This window comes from Macrobrachium nipponense, chromosome 1 (assembly GCF_015104395.2).
Source record: "Macrobrachium nipponense isolate FS-2020 chromosome 1, ASM1510439v2, whole genome shotgun sequence".
Taxonomy (NCBI): Eukaryota; Metazoa; Arthropoda; class Malacostraca; order Decapoda; family Palaemonidae; genus Macrobrachium; species Macrobrachium nipponense.
The window spans coordinates 90,397,149-90,415,112 of record NC_087200.1 but is presented as its reverse complement, the minus strand read 5'-3'; the positions used below and the strand labels follow the sequence as shown (position 1 = coordinate 90,415,112).

The window sequence follows — 17,964 nt, the reverse complement described above, 5'->3', positions numbered from 1 at the left end:
CTTTCTCGGTTTCTCCTTGACCGCCCGTTTGTTCTTGAGGAATTGCCTTACTGACTTGGCTATTTCTTTCCTCTTGTCCACAGGAATTGACAGATTGTGAGAGGTTAAGTCCCAATGAATGCCGAGCCATTGGAAACACGACTCCGGAGTGAGCCTGGACTTTGTCCTGTTTATTGGAACCCGCCCTAGGTGTTCCAGAAATTGAAGTACCTTGTTTGTGGCTCTGAGGCATTCCTCGACGGTTGGCGCCCAAATCAGCCAATCGTCGAGGTACGCTACTACCATTATCCCTTGTGATCTCAGTTGTTGTAACACTACTTCCGCTATTTTCGTGAATACCCCGGGGGCTACATTCAGCCTGAAGGGCATCACTTTGAAAGAGAATGCCTGGTCTCCCAACCTGAAGCCTAGGTATGGGCGAAAGTGTCTCGCGATTGGGATATGATAGTATGCGTTTGTAAGATCGATAGAGGTGGTGACGGCCCCACGGGGAAGTAAGGTCCGCACCTGCGAGATGGTCAGCATTTTGAACTTGTCGCAACGAATGAATAAGTTTAGCTGGGACAAGTCTAAGATATTCTTCTTTTTGATGAGCCTTCTTTGGCACGCTGAATAAGCGTCCTTGAAACTTTAAATGCTTGACTCTCGACACTACTCCTTTCTGAAGGAGCTCCTCTGCGTAATCTGCCAATTCCTTTGATGGTAGCTGAAGGAATGACTTGGGTGGAGGGGGACCTTTGATCCAACTCCAACCCAGTCCTTTGGACACAATGCTCTGTGCCCATTTGCTGTGCCGGAAGAGGAACAGCCTCCCTCCTACCCGGGAGATCTCACTGCTGTTGTGCGGAATGAGCTCCGCGTCCTCCACGGAAGTGCTTACCCCTGTTGGTAGCTCTTCCTGCGCCTCGTTGCCGAAAGGCACCTCTAGCCCTGCTTCCCCTAGCAAACCTATTGAAGGTTTGGAAGGCTTGGCTTTCAAACACCTCGTTGAATGCCGGGGAAACAGCGTAGAGGTCGAGGGTGAACCTTGTGGGGACAGCAGGGAGAATCGGTTGGTTCTGTCCTTTTGGTGCTGCCGATTGTCCTGGCTGAGCAACCGGAACAGCTTGTACAAAGTGTTGCTGTTGCTGCTTCTGGTATGGCTGGAACCTCTTTGTCTTCTTCAGCTTTTTGCTAGAGGAGGAAGAGTTCTCAGGTTTCCTCTTAGAAGAGAGACCCCAACGAGCTCTGAGGCTCTGGTTAAGCCTCGTCGCCTCGTGTTGGACCTCATTAACTGCCGATTCTGGGAAGAGGTCCGCACCCCAGATATTGGAGGAAAGCAACTTGTTCGGTTCGTGTCGAATCGTTGCTTCCTGAAGGACGTGCTTCTGGCAATTCCTTCTTGCTACTATAAACCCGTACAAGTCCGCTTGAACTGTCTGAGTTTGAGACTTGGCTAGGAGCTTAAAAAGAGGCTCCGTGCCGTGCGTCAAAGCAGCCACTTCAGTCATAACCAGGGTGTTGAGGGTTCTGCCTAGCCTGGTTCTTGCCTCAGACTCCGCCTGAATGAGGTTGTCTGGTAATCTGGGTAACCTCTCCCCGAACTGTTCCATGCACAGTCCGGCTTGAGTTTACCTACCGTAAAAGTGGCCGGTAGGTTCTCCCATAAATCACCGAAAGCAGGGAAGAGAGGGAACGTAGGGTCCGATTCCCTTAGTTGTGGAAGGGGTTCATCCTTCATGCCCGCCTGCATCGTGACCTCTGCTATCTTCGTCGTAAAGGGGAGTGGTGCCTCCTCCTCTGTGGCAAAGATAGTAAACGGGCTCTTGAATGCTTGGAGTCTGGTATTAGTGCAGTCCCAGTCCTCCAAGCAATGCAACCACTCCCTCTGAGCCTGGTCCCAGCTATATAGCACTGTTTCTCTTGGGATTTTATCTTCCCTATTTAAGGCTGTCTCCGTCAGCCTCGCATATCCCATGAAAGGAGGCTGTAAGTCGGCTGGGTGGAACTCGAAGTCCTCGATCCTTCGAGTTCCACATTCCGGAATGGAAATCATGCCGTCCTTGAAGGGAGCATAAGCTGCTATCCTCCAAGGATTACTCATAGAGAAGGCAGGGAGGGTGTCATAGTCCGGCAGCTGGGCAAGACCAGCTCCTGCTACCGGGAGGTCGGCCTGAGGTGCCTGGTTCAGGTCTGCCAGGCGATTCTCCTGGTCGGACACTCGTTCAGTCAGGTTCTGGATGGATTGTCCCGACTGGTTAAGAGTGGTAGAGATTTGAGCAAACATCTGCTCAACTCTCGTACTGAGAAACCTGACCAAATCACCTACTTGCTGCATCATTCCTGCCGAAAATGCAGCAGGATCAAAGGTACCAGGTACCACGACCCCGGCAGGAGTCACCGGAGGAGTTCCGGCAGCGGCGGGAGAAGGTACAGACTCGACAGGAGCGCGGGCCTTCTCCTTAGAGGACTTGCCACTTGACCCTTTAGAATGTGAAGACGAAGACGACTTCACTTTCTCTGCTCCGGGATGGGAAGCCGGAGGCTTACGAGAAGTAGAAGACGACGACGTCTTCTGAAGGGTCTTCTGCTCTCTGTGCCCCTTTACCTTGGGGGTCACAGATGCAGCAGGTGTACTAGCAGGGATCTCCGATCCTGTAAAGCCCTGAAAAGAGGAAGATGAAGGAACAGGTGATGAAGATCCAGAATCAACCAAGGGAAGCCCTTGGGCGCCCAACAAACCTACCTCAACTAGTAAATCCTCTGCACCTACCGTCATTGGCTCTATATTCAAATCAAGTGTGGCTACTTCCGCCACGATGTCTTGGCCTCCTCCCTCGATCAAGGCTTGTTCCACTTGCTGTTGGATGGAAGCAATTGTAGGAGCTGCCGCGGCGGGATCCACATACCCCGTCGACTTCCCGCCCGGGAAGATCTGGACAGCCAGCTTCTTGTCAAGTATATAGGGCTGTCCTTTGGCGGCGTTCTTTCCGAAGCCTCCTACCCAGGCCTTCAGGGTAGCCGACGCGACTTCCTCAACGGCGGCAGCCTGGAAAAGAGGGTCATTGTAGTCCTTACAACGAAGCCCCGAGGACGGATCATTACCAAAATTGAATATGACGACCAGTAGTAACTTAAAGCTAACGAATATTGACAGTATATATGTCATGAAAGGAACAAACCTGACACCGATATATACTTACTCCATCCAAAAACTGGCTCACCAGCTCGTAGCAAATGGTACAAGCCTCGTGGTGCCATACTAACAGCTCGTTGTGGCGGGTAGCACACGGAGTGTGAGTCCTGCAGACCTCATGCCCACGCAGGGGTCTTGTGGAGGACGCCGCTACATCCCGCCTCCTGACAGTTAGTAGCCTGTAAGTGGAAAGATACATAAGTATCAACGTTGCATGCCGGAGTAGTCTAAAATTATTGGGCATAATCCACCCCTGAACTCCTTGTGGAAGAAGGTCTATGACCTAAGAAGCTGGTTGGGAACTCCGGTGTACACCGGAGGGGTGAGTATGATTCAACCAGATGTTTTTATATACCCATAATGAGTTTCGAGGAGTAGTATACCATGCCGGAGAATGGGAGAGGATGCCCTATACTTAGACTAGGAAAGTTACACTAAAGTGGAGCGTGTAGCTCCGCCGTACAACCACCCCCCCCGACAACTAGAGGAGCGCCCGGATAGCAAGCAAGTGCTCCGCCGGAAGACGAAGGGGGTACATAAGATAGGGAAAGCTTCTATGACCAACTGAAATCGCACCCACTCTGGTAGCTGGCGGAGCCAGCTACTCCCTTCCGACAACCGAAGGTACACCCGGATAGTGAGCAGGTGCTCCGTCCGCTGGCGGAGGGGTAATGCATGTGAGGAGGGAGAGAAATCAGACCCAAGGCACGCCGGAGAAGACCCGAAGCGACCGGAGGGGGGGGTGGCCAACCCCAAACCCCGACCACGCCGGAGCTCTTCCAGAGCCCGAGTAAAAACATGCAGTTCACCAGTGCTTACAGCTGTCCTAAACTCCCGTGACCCCCTTGGCTAGGGGGAGGGGGGAGAAGAGCTCAGATGGTTGCCATAGCGACCGTAAGCGAGCCAGGACAGAACCCCCCCTTCCGTCTGGAGGGAGGGGAGGGGACTGGGACTAGGGCGACCAGAGGCACCACGCGATCGCATGTGGACCAAGAGGTGATAATGCAACAAAACCGACTAGGCCAGCGACCACGTGAGCCCGAAGGACCACGGGGCGATAATGGTAACAAAACTGCAGATTAAGATCTAATGCAACAAAACCGCCTAGGAACTGGTCGCACTAAAAGCTAACCCAATAAAATTATAACAAATAAATAAAAACTTTTACATCGTAAGACAGAGAGAGAGGGAAAACATGAGTGAAAGAGAAAAAGATGTCCAGGAGGAGTAGGCTGGTTCCGAAGAAAGCAGCCAACTGCTCAAAAGCTAGCCTTAGCCAATACGTAGATGGAGGGCAATAGCCAGGATGCTGGACCAGGAAAATATAATTAATCACTCAGGCGCCTACACTCCTAGACAAAGAGACATGCATGCATGAACGAGATCTAAGGTATAGGCAATGAAATCCCTACAAACTATGTAAAAGATAATGAGAACTAGGTTAGCACGTGATAAAAAACCCATGAAAGGTAAAAACAATGGAAGATGTCTCGGTATAGAGGACCGGGAAATCTAACCAGACACGAGGCGAGCCGTTGGCCGCCATGCGCCAGACCAGGCGGCCTTATTTCGGACCTAAAAAACAGTAAGTAAGGGCCCCTGGCTGACAAAACTAAATCCAGACCTTTCGGGTTACTTAACTTAGCTGCGGCGATAGCTGTGCGTTCCATGGTGGAGATAAATCCAAGGGAAATAGTACAAAAACACAGAGCAAAAGATGGCATGTGTTACCTAGTTCGGCTAACGAAAAGGATGACCACCAGAGGCGCGGCAGTCGGCGTGGTGCGGGGCGTAGTAGTAGTTGCCGTCCCTGCCTATGGATCAGCCCTCTCAGGAAGGGGATTTTGGTGTGGGAGAGTTCTAAATGGCAAGAGGTTCGTGGTAGTGGTCTCACTCGCCCCAGATACCATACCGACACCCTCTTTTTATTTAGGGTGAGCGAGACAGTTATTCTGACATCTTCCTGATTTTGTTTTTCTCTGGTATATGTTAGCTTCATTTACATTAGAAGTAATGAACTTAAGGATTATTTCACGCAGCGACACGAACTGAGCCCAGAAAAGTGTTTTTCATAAATTCACCATAAATCAAAATATCGTGCTAGTTTTCCAGTGTGTTGCAAAATGAGGGTAAACGATAGAATATTACTAGAATGCAAGAGTTTTAGCTTTCAATTACGTTTCTCGACCATTTCTGTCGGGTCAAATTTGACCGAAGGTTGAAATTTTGGCATTTATATGAAAATATTTCAAAACTGATAAAAGCTACAACCATAGGTTGTTATTGGTTGTATTCTACATGAAATTGCACACATTTTCATATATAAAACTTTATGTAACGGCTAATATAAAACGGTGCAAACATTACAACAAACTGACGAAAGAATTTCTGAGATTTTCGGCAGAGTTACCAAGCGAACGTAAGGAAAAAGTTTTTTAAAAATTAACCATAAATCAAAATATTGTGCTATAGACTTCCAATTTGTTGCAAAATGAAGGTAAATGATTGAATATTACTAGAATATAGGAGTTTTAGCTTACAATTGCGTTTTTCGACCATTTCGGTAGAGTCAAAGTTGACCGAAGGTTGAAATTTTGGCACTTATCATGATTTATATGAAAATATTTTAAAACAGATAAAAGCTACAACCATGGGTTGTTTTTTGTTGTATTCTACATGAAATTGCGCAATTTTCATATAAAAAACTCTATGTAACGGCTAATATAAAACGGTGTAAAAATTACGACAAAGTGACGGAAGAATTTCTGTGATGTGTAGCTAATGCTTTTTAGTGCGAGAAGAAAGAAATTCGTGCATGTGCACCTGAGTAATGCTTGTTAACAAAACAACAGCTTGATCCATGAACTCCCAGCATCCCTCAAGGCACGTGATTTGAAATTTTTTGCAAACTAGGCCTATAACTATTTTTCTGCGAATATTTAAAAAAACTTTTTGAAGTCGACGTATCGTACGTCAATTAAGCACCACACAGACAATTTAAGTCTATGTATAATACGTCCAGTTACCGTTTAAGGGTTAAACATAATTGGGAGACTTTAGGAGTATGAATTTCACAAATACAAAATGGCACAGCTTATGACCTCATCCCAAGAAATTTCCTTCAGACCTAATTTTACAAGTGACAAAGCATTCAATTTCTATATCTGACAATTAATGTTTTAGCAAAAGTAATATATTATCTAACATCCATATAGTACATACTAATATAAAAACAAATCTATTACTATACCTTATATGCTTTGGTAATGTGAGAGCATGACTAAGAGCTTCTTCATTACCAAAATTCACAAGGATGTAAAAAGCTTCAGCTTCTTCCCGAATGCTATAAGCTTCAATGTTTTCATAATTTTTTCTTGATTCTGATTCTGTACCAGTTTGGTTCGTATCATTTTCAAACTCTGTTTCCTCTCTATCTTGCAAATCTAGGTTTTGGAATTTTCCATTCAAGCCTGCAGCAGTAGCTTCTTCACTTGAATTTTTCTCATTTGTCTGAGCATCCTTCATAATCTTTTTTTCACTTTCCTCACCCTCTTCTTCAGTCCAATTTCCTTCATTTTCACACTGTGGTTCTGCAGACTGTTCTCTCACATCAGGGGATTCCATTTCCTTATGTAAATCTTGATAAAGTGCTAAAATTAATGTTAGTGTTTCCAGTAACATCTTCTTATTTAAGTAGGGGTCAAAATCAGCAAGTTCATTTTCACACATCCTGTAATCAGTTAAATCACGGTTACATTTATTATAAAATAATAGTTGCCGACATAAAATATGTTTTTACAGTCAAACACTTTTTCTATATACCCATCAATCATAAGCTGTGAACAGCACCAGTCATGCAAACCTGGAAGTTCATGCCAGGAAAAGACCAACTGACCCAAAAAAGACTAGTGTCATTCCTATAAGCCAGCCTCGCCTCCATTGCAAACAGTATGGGAAAAGGCTAAGGGCACCAGAAGTTCAAGATTATTGGGTTACTACAAAAATTTATTTTTACATAAACAAAACTGTTCTTAATAATCCTTTCATCATAAAGGCAATTGAATCTAAATTTAAGAGGAAGGACAATCCAATCCCTTATACATAGCTTCTGTCAGTGGAGCAATACCGGAGCAATCAAAACCAATGGAGCTTCTGTAAGTAAAGGATTGGCATAGGAAGATATGATCCAAGAGAAGTACCCTTATCATGTCACAGAGAACAAATCAGGATGTCATACCTTTCTAAGTGAGCCAGCTGCTGAAGAGGATGAGGATGAGTAACCTGGTTCCCTCCAAAATAGTAAAAACATCACATACCCAAACAATCAGTTTCAATTACTTGACATAAAGCTATTTATGCATAATGACATAATTAGAACCAAGCAAAGTGCTTGCTGTTAAAATAACAGAAAGACCAAACTTCATGAGTCTAGATCTAAAGTTACGATGTCCTCTTGAGAAATTTTCAAATGCCCTCAGGATATAGCCTGCTGAAGACAATTCAAGCAAAAATTTGTCAAAACTGAAATATTTTAGTGCCTTGTATGAAGTTAAAGACAAGAAGAGGATGAGCTGAAAGATTAAGTCCCTTAGAAGTACATCCTGATGACTCTCACCATGCAGAGAAGGCTATCTTCAAGAAAAGAGGGAGGCAAAGCAGGAAAGTATGTAAGGAAGAGCACTTTTATAAGACTGCTTTTCAGCAATAAAACCTAAAGCAAAGGTAAGACTTATCAAAGACCAATGGCTGGAATGAAAAATTTCCCACAACAAGAGAAGGAGCTCACTGAAGAGCTTAAAAGAGGTAAGGGGATCTAAGGTCAGTCAGGACAGCAGCTGCTATTGGCTGATATCACAATTTTTGTAAGTAAATCATATTTTTCCTAACTATACAAACCTAGGTCCTTTACAATAGGAATTACTTAAGGTGTAGCCTGGACACATCCACTGAATTCTCAAACAAGGCGGTTTGGTACTTAACTATTGGTCTGGTCGCTGGTAGTCTCTACGACCAGACGTACACATTCCAATTTGCTTTCGGCCCAGGTAACAGATTGAGGGGTGGCATGAGGTGGGCACTAAGTGTAAGGGACCTAGGTTTGTATAGTTAGGAAAAATACAATTTACTTTCAAAAATTGACTCATTCCTATATACTATACAAACTGTCAGTCCTTTACAATAGGAAGACTCAATGATTGGGGGGAAGAATCTGAGTGAGTTAAAAGCTTTTCTGCCACATCCTGGTATAGGGACCATTTGGTTCCTACCACCTGATTCTGGCAGCTGTGCTTGTCTGCCACTACATTCCTCTTGCCTGGGATACACCTGGCTGACAACTCTACTGAGTGATCTATTGCCCACTCATCCACCTGCATTGTCAACCGGTGTAGCTTGAGGAAGGCAAGTCCCCCTTGCTTGTTGACAAATACCACTACCATGGTGCTGTCGCTCATCAACGCCATGGAGTGTCCCATCACTTGTTTCTGGAACTCTTGGAGATCCAGGAAGGCTGCCTTGAGTTCCAGGACTTTGATGTGAAGGCGCCTGTCATGAAGGTTCCACACTCCAGCAGTCAGCAACTCCCCCAGGTGTGCACCCACTTCCTCGTTCGATGCGTCTGAGAACAGGAGCATGTCCGGAGGAGGAGTGGACATATCCACTCCTACGATGAGGTTCCCATCGTCTAGCCACCAATCCAAGTCTTCCCTTACTTCCCATGAGAGAGGAACGAGGAAGGACTGAGGATCCTGTGACTGGGACCTATACTCCCTATCTCCACTGGAGAGACCGAAGGTAAAGGCGGCCATAAGGGACCAGCTTCTCTAATGATGACGTGACCACTCACGACTTGCCAGAGCTGAGCAGGTTGTTCCTATCTTGATGGGAACTGCCGCGCTGCCTTTCTGAGCCTGCTGATACGAGAGTCCATGGGGAAGACCCTTGTTGCTACTGTGTCTATCAGCATACCCAGATACAATGTGCTCTGCTTGGGTTCGAGATCAGACTTCTCCAGATTTATCAAGATCCCTAGATCCTAACAAAATTTGAGGCGGCAATCCCTGGCCTGTAGCAACTGTAAGGCTCGCCAGGGCCAACCAATCATCGAGATACCTCAAAAAAAGTATCCCATGTGAATATGGCCAAGCTGAGACCAGGTTGAACACTCTCGTGAACTCCTGGGGAGCAGTCAAAAGCCCAAGCAGTGCCTTGAACTGGTAGACCATTTTCCTGGGGACGAAGCAGAGGTACTTGCGGGATGACCAATAGATGGGTATTTGGAAATATGCATACCTTAGGCCCACCATAAGCATGAAGTCGTTCTCCCTGACAGAGGCCAACACTGAACGTGCTGTCTCCATCTTGAAGCAAGTCTGAGGAATGAATTGGGTCAGGGGAGAAAGGTCTATGACTGGTCTACGAGAAAGACTCAGCCGCAGAACCCGGGAGAGCAGTTTGACACGACTTCTACAGCACCCTTGCTCAGCATCTTCTGCACTATTTCTACTAGTGCTTGGTGTTTCTGTGATCCCACTACGTAGGAAAGAAGACGGACCAGGTGGTTGGTGAGGGGTGGCGGAGAATTAAAAGGGAGTAGATTACTCTCCCGAAGGACATCCACTACCCAAGTCTTACTCTCCCCAAGGAAATCCACTACCCAAGTCTCTGCTCCCCATCACTGCCAAGTTGCCCAATGGCTTGATAGGCGCCCAAAAACCAATGGCAGCACCTGGAGGGGAATGCCGACCCTAGCGTTTCCTCTTCTTCTTCTTACCCGAAGGCAGGGTTGGCTGAAAGGGGTGTGACTGCGCTACCTTCGATGAGGAAGAAGGAGGTTGGGTCGATCCCCGGGACCCCTTCGAAGTGGAGGACTTCTTTGGGGCTGAAAAAGAGCCAGCCAGACTCAAAGGTCTAGCTGCTGTGGAACGTGTAGGCACAGAAGCCTTCACTACTGCCTGGTGAACAAGCTAGTCCTTATCGTCATCCCACCACTTGCCCACAGCAGCATCTACCTGTTCTCTATCGAAGAGAGAGATAGAACCCAGCAAAGGCCCATTCCTTTAGGCCAAAACTGGCTTAGAACCAAGCGACCTGGTTACTCGAGATTATTCACGAGATTATTCACCTGATCCATCACTCCATTAGCCAAGCCTGACCACAGAATTGCCATCGAAGCCCTGGATTCCCTCTTGGGTCCCCAAAAAGATTTGATGTGGGAGAGGCGGTCTCCAGTAAAGGACGTCAAAGCTGCTTCCCCGAGATCGTTGTGCTGACATATCAGCGAAACAATCTCCACAAAGGTCCTCTGTATCTAAGGGGTGTCCGAATCCCTTTGCAAAGGACCATCCAGTCCTTCCAGGGATGGTTGTTCCTAATTTATTCCCCCATGAGGGAGAACCATGCCAGACCCCCTAGATCCATCCTCAACGACTTGAGCATACGTTCAATGGGGTCCTATAATGCCAAGGACATAGGCTGCTGCCGCCGAATCCAGTGGAGGGGGCTCTACGGGATTCCTACTATAGGCAGTCCTCGGGTTACGATGGGGGTTCCGTTCTTGAGCCGCGTTGTGAGCCGGAACATCGTCAAAATCCTAAGAAAACCTTACTTTTAATACTTTGGGTGCATTCAAAACTATGCAAACTGCATTCTTATTGCATTTTTCATAACATAAAACCTTCAAATATTGATTATTTTGCATTTTTGGGGTCATATTTCTTGTGCCAGATCAGTGGTTTAGGCGTCGTAACCCTGGAACATGCGCCGTAACCCTGGAAATAATTTCTGATGAATATAATTGAAAAGTGCCTTAACCTCAGAACGTGTTAAGCTGAACCCATCGTAACCTGGGGACTGCCTGTATTTTTTAATATAAAAGTTTGATAATTATTTTTTTATTGGTTTTATCTATCAATATTTTATTTATTATGTTCATATTTGAACACTGTTATCATTCACTTATTCCTAATTTATCATACTAATTTATATATTTCATCTTCATTAGGGCGCTGAATAATCCTGATGGGTTCTGGCCCTTGGTCCTCAAGACCTTAACCCTTAAACGCCGAAGGGGTATATTAAAAATCGTCTTCCGTGTGCCGAGGCAGTCTCGGAGTGAGCGCGGAAGCGGAAAAAATATTTTTTTCAAAAAATCACAGCACGCTTAGTTTTCAAGATTATGAGTTCATTTTTGGCTCCTTTTTTTTCATTGCCTGAAGTTTACTATGCAACCATCAGAAATGAAAAAAATTATCATTATCATATATAAATAATGCGATATATGATAGCGCAAAAACAAAATTTCATATATAATTGTATTCAAATCACACTTTGCGCAAAACGGTTAAAGGTAACAATTAATTTTTTTTCGTTGTAATGTACACTAAATTGCGATCATTTTGGTATATAGCACATTGTAAAATGATAAAAGCAACACAGAGAAAATATCATCACAAAATGATGCTTGAATTCGTAACGCGTGGACGTAAACAAATATTTATATTACTATACTGTAAGCGTATTAGCTTACAATTGCAATTTTCGACCATATCTGACAAGTTAAAGTTGACTAAATATGTCAAATTTTGTTTATAATATTTTTTTTATTTTTGTTATATGCAATTATTTTGTAAATTAGAAAAGCTACAACCTTCAAATATTTTTCATTTTATTTTACATGAAATTGCGCACATTTTCATATATAAAACTCTATGAAATGCCTAATATGAAATGGAGCAAATATTCTGAGAATGCGACGTACGCATTTCGGAGATTTGTGGCAGAGAATACACGCGCGGAGGGAAGGAAAGTTTTTTTTTTTTTTTTTAAATTCACCATAAATCTAAAAATTGTGCTAGAGACTTCGAATTTGTTTCAAGATGAAGATAAGTGACTGAATATTACTAGACTGTAAGAGTTTTAGCTTACAATTGCGTTTTTCAACCATTTCGGTAGAGTCAAAGTTGACCGAACTTGGGTTTTTTTCTATTTATCGTGATTTATATGCAAATATTTCAAAAATGAGAAAAGCTACAACCTTCAATTATTTTTAGTTGTATTCTACATGCAATTGCGCACATTTTCATATAGTTTAAAACTTTATGTAACGGCTAATTTAAAATGGTGCAAACATTACCACAATCGCATGTATGATTTTTTCGGATGAGTTACCGCTCGGACGTAAGGAAAATGTTATTTTTTTCATAAATTCACCATAAATCGAAATATTGTGCTAGAGACTTCCAATCTGTTGCAAAATGAAGGTAAATGATTGAATATTACCAGAATATAAGAGTTTTAGCTTACAATTGCGTTTTTCGACCATTTCGGAAGAGTCAAAGTTGACTGAAGGTTGAAAATTTGTCACTTATCATTTTTTATATGAAAATATTTCAAAATTGATAAAAGCTACAACCATGGGTTGTTTTTAGTTGTATTGTGCATGAAATTGCTCACATTTCCATATATAAAACTTTATGGAACGGCTAATTTTAAAATGGTGTAAACATTACCACAACCGCATGTATAATTTTTTTCGGAAGAGTTACCGCGCGGATGTAAGGAAAAAGTTGTTTCATAAATTCACCATAAATCGAAATATCGTGCTAGAGACTTCCAATGTGTTGCAAAATGAAGGTAAATGATTGAATATTACTAAATTGTAAGAGTTTTAGCTTACAATTGCGTTTTTTGACCATTTCGGTAGAGTCATAGTTGACCGAAGGTTTAAATTTTGGCACATCGTTATTTGTATGAAAATATCTCAAAACTGATAAAAGCTACAATCATGAGTATTTTTTAGTTGTATTCTACATAAAAATGCACACATTTTCATTTATAATACACCATGTAACGGCTAATTTAAAATGGTACAAAAATTATGTCAGTGACGAAATAATTTCAGAGATGTGTCACCGATACTTTTTAGTGCGGCAAGAAAGAAATTCGCGCTTGTGCGCCTGCGTAACGATTGTAAACAAAACAACACCTTGATCCGTGAAGTCCCAGCATCCCCCAAGGCGCATGATTCAAGAGTTTTCGGCTGGTAGGCCTAAAAGTATTTTTCCGCGAATTTAAAAAAAAAACTTTTGTATGTCGACGTAAAATACGTCCAGTCGGCACCCGAGAGACAAAAAATGTTGACGTAAAATATGTCCACTCAGCGTTTAAGGGTTAACTTCATATTGTTCCTATATGACACACAAACCGTCAGTCCTTTACAACAAGAATTACCTAAGGCATAGACTGGACATTGCCGCTGAATTCTCAAACAAGGCAGTTCGGTAGTTAACCCTTAAACGCTGAGCCTGTATTTCCAAAAGTGTCTCCCGTATGCCGGAGACGTTCACGAGTGAGTGCAGAAGCGGAAAAAGTTTTTTTTTTTTTTTTTAATCACAGCACACTTAATTTTCAAGATTAAGAGTTCATTTTTGGCTCCTTTTTTTGTCATTGCCTGAAGTTTAGTATACAATCATCAGAAATGAAAAAAAATATCATTATCATATATAAATATTGGAATATATGACAGCTTGAAAAAAATTTCATATGATTGTATACAAATCGCGCTTTGAGCAAAATGGTTAAAGCTAATGAGTTAATTTTTTTTGTATTGTACACTAAATTGCAATGATTTTGGTATATAACAAATTGTAAAACGATCAAAGCAACACAGAGAAAATATTATCACAATATGATGCATGAATTCGTACATGCGAACGTATAAAAAGTTTTTTCCAAAATTCACCATAAATCGCAATATTATTGTTGGCATAGAGACCTTCCCGTTTGTCGAAAAAAATGAAAGTAATTGATGGAATGTTACTAGACTGTATGTATAGTAGCTTACAATTGCAGTTTACGACCATTTCGGTCGAGTTAAAGTTGACCGAAGGACGAATTTTTTCTATTTATCGTTATTTGTATGAAAATATTTCAAAACTGATAATGGCTACAACCATGCATTGTTTTTCGTTGTATTCTACATGAAATTGCGCACATTTTCATATATAAAATTTTATGTAACGGATATTATAAAACAGTGCAAACATTACGACAATAGAAGGAGAAAATTTCTGATTTTTTTGGCAAAGTTACCGAGCGGATGTAAGGAAAAAGTATTTTTCATAAATTCACCATAAATCGCAATATTGTGCTAGAGACTTCCAATTTGTAGCATAATAAAGGTTAATAATTGAATATTACTAGAATGTAAGAGTTTTAGCTTACAATTGCGTTTTTTTACCATTTCGGTTGAGTCAAAGTTGACCGAAAGTTGAAATTTTGGCACTTATCGTGATTTATATGAAAATATTTCAAAACTGATAAAAGCTACAACCATGGGTTGTTTTTCGTTGTATTCTACATGAAATTACACACATTTCATATATAAAACTTTATGTAACGGATAATATAAAACGGTGCAAACATTACGACAATAGAAGGAAAAAATTTCTGATTTTTTCGGCAAAGTTACCGCGCGGATGTATGGAAAAAGTATTTTTCATACATTCACCATATATCGCAATATTGTGCTAGAGACTTCCAATTTGTTAAAAAATGAAGGTAAATGATTGAATATTACTAAAATATAATAGTTTTAGCTTACAATTGCATTTTTCTACCATTTCGGTCGCATCAAAGTTGACCGAAGGCTGATATTTTGGCACTTATTGTTATTTATATGAAAATATTTCAAAACTGGTAAAAGCCACAACCATGGGTTGTTTTTTGTTGTATTCTACATGAAATTGCCCACATTTTCATATATAAAACTTTATGTAACAGCTAATATAAATGGTGCAAACATTACGACAATCGGACGAAAAAATGTATGATTTTTTCGGCAGAGTTACCTGCAGGGGACGTATGGAAAAAGAATTTTTTTTGTCGTCATAACATTTCACCAAAATAAATCGAAATATTGTGCTAAGAGATACTTCCATTTGTTGCAAAATTAAGGTAAATGATTGAATATTACTAGAATGTAAGAGTTTTAGAACAATTGCAGTTTTCGACCATTTTGGTCGAGTCAAAGTTGACCAAAGGTTGAAATTTTGGCACTTATCTTTATATGAAAATATTTCAAAACTGATAAAAGCTACAACCATGAGTTATTTTTTGTTGTATTCTAAATAAAACTGCACACATTTTCATATATAAAACTTTATGTAATGGCTAATATAAAATAGTGCAAACATTACGACAAATGTCTAATTTTTTCTGAAGAGTTACTGCGCGGACGTAAGGAAAAAGTTTTTTTCATAAATTCACCATAAATCGAGATATTGTGCTAGACTTCCAATTTGTTGCAAAATAAAAGTAAATGATTGAATATTACTAGAATGTAAGAGTTTTAGCTTACAATAGCGTTTTTCGACCATTTCATTCAAGTGAAAGGTGACCAAAGGTTGATATTTTGGCACTTATCATTATTTATAAGGAAATATTTGAAAACTGATAAATCTACAACCATGGGTTATTTTTCGTTGTATTCTACATGAAATTGCGCATATTTCCATATATAAAACTGTATGTAATGGCTAATATAAAACTGTGCAAACATTACAACAATTGTGGACAAAAATATTTCTGATTTTTTCGGAAGTTAGCGTGCGCGAATGTAAGGAAATAAGTTTTTTCTTAAATTCACCATAAATCGAAATATGTGCTAGAGACTTCCAATTTGTTGTAAAATGAAGGTAAATGATTGAATATTACTAGAATATAAGATTTAAAGCTTACAAATTGCGTTTTTTTCGACGTATTTTCGGTCCAGTCAAAGTTGACCGAAGGTTGATATTTTGGCACTTTATCGTTATTTACAGTGTCCCCCCGTATTCGCGGGGATGTGTATACCAGACCCCCCAGCGAATAGTTAGAATCCGCGATTGTTTGGAACCCCTATAAAAACGCTAAAAACAGCCTATTTTGTTTGTTAAAAACTTAAGAAAAACCACTAAAAATTTTCATACTTTGGTTTTTTTTAACAGTTTTATTAACAAAAAGTGCATTTTATTGATGAAATTGATAACAAAAACCAGGAATTTGGTGGATATTTCTCATAAAAAAGAAAAAATACCACGAAGGCGCGAATTTTCCACGAATAATGCAGGGAAACGTTCCCGAGAGAATCCGCGAATGTGAGAGTCCGCGAATACGGGGGGTCCACTGTATATGAAAACTACAGGCAGTCCCCGGCTTACGACGGTTCCGGCTTACGACGTTCCGAGGTTACGACGCTTTTTCTTAAATATTCAATGGAAATTCCGTCCTGGGTTACGACGCTTGTTCCGAGGTTACGACGCTGACGCTTCCGACGCTCCGATAGTTAACGACGCTTTTAAAAAACGCATGCTATGATAAAAAATCCTTTATAGTTAGCACAGTACAAATAATAAAAATATGTTTTTGGTTACATTACAACAAAAATTTTGAGGTTAGATGATGATTTTTGACACTTTTTTTTTTTCGTATTTTTTGAATTTTTTTAGTGACGCCGCATATGCGGAACTAGTTTGCGGGCGAATGAATACACTAGCTTGGGATGCGCAGTTTAAAACAGTCCAAAAGCGCAAATATAATGAAAAATCATTGCTTGTTTCCAGTACATAATTAAAAAAACTAAGTTTCTGGTTAGATTACAACACAAATTCCAAGGTTACGACGTTTGTTATGCTTTTTAACGATACCTCATATGCAGAACTAGTTTTTGAGCGGAGGTGCATAAATTAATTAACGCTATTAAACTGTATGGTAAGTTGACCGAACAACGACCTAGACGGTCGAGGACGCCAGCGTAACAATACGAAAGGACGCCACTTCAATCGCGTGCCTGCCTGCATCCACTAGGTTGTGTGCGAGACGTTGCTGAAATTCCTTGCCATTTTCGCAAATTTAACAATGGCCCTCCTAAAGCCCCAAAGTACTTACCTCCGATGGATAGGTTCATCCAAGAAGAGGAAGGTCATCACCATGGAGGTCAAATATGGACGTGATAAAGCGTCGGAGAAGGGAGAAACTAACACCGAAATAGGCCGTTCTTTAGGCTTGAGCAGGACCACAGGCCACGGTGGTAACATTGTGAAGGATAAGGAACGTATTCTGAAGCATGTTAAGGATGCTGCACCGATGAAGTCAACGGTGATAAACGAGAAGCAACGTAGCCAGAGCATTGTTGAAATGGAGAAATTGCTCATGATCTGGCTGGAGGACCAGAACCAGCGACGTGTTCCGGTGAGCTTAAGTGTGATCCAGGAGAAGGCTAGAGCGCTGCATGAGGCAGTAGTGAAAAAGTTTGGCGAAGGCAGTGCTGGTGGTGAATTTTTCCGCGGAGTAGAGGTTGGTTTAACCGTTTTAAGGCTCGTGCAAATTTGCATAATGTGAAGCTGCAAGGTGAAGCTGCTAGTGCTGATAGCGAAGCAGCAGAAAGTTTTCCAGGTGGTTTGGCTGAGATAATTAAGGATGGTGGTTACACGGCTGACCAGTCTTTAATGTGGATGAGACTGGATTATTTTGGAAAGAATGCCAAATCGAACGTACCTTTCCAAGGAGGAGAAGTCAGCACCTGGCCATAAAGCTGGAAAGGAGCGACTGACTTTGCTGTTTGGGGCCAATGCAAGTGGTGATTTGAAACTGAAGCCCTTGCTGGTGTATTTGGCCGAGAATCCCAAGGGCTTTCAAGGGCATTTTCAAGAGTCAACTCCCTGTGATTTGGAAACTCTAACAAGAAGGCGTGGGTTACCTTAATGGTCTTCGAAGATTGGTTCAATGACCATTTCGTGCCAGCAGTGGAG

The 17,964-nt window shown here is 41.8% G+C and overlaps 1 protein-coding gene across 1 annotated transcript in view; it reads right to left on the bottom strand.

Moving 5' to 3' along the window:
* LOC135218854 (uncharacterized) overlaps positions 1-17,964 on the bottom strand; it is a 473,700-nt gene that overhangs the window by 168,421 nt on the left and 287,315 nt on the right. Inside the window, exon 8 of the mRNA XM_064255302.1 lies at positions 6,426-6,905. Within this exon, the coding sequence (XP_064111372.1) occupies positions 6,426-6,905 (480 nt within the window). The remainder of the gene's footprint in view (positions 1-6,425; positions 6,906-17,964) is intronic.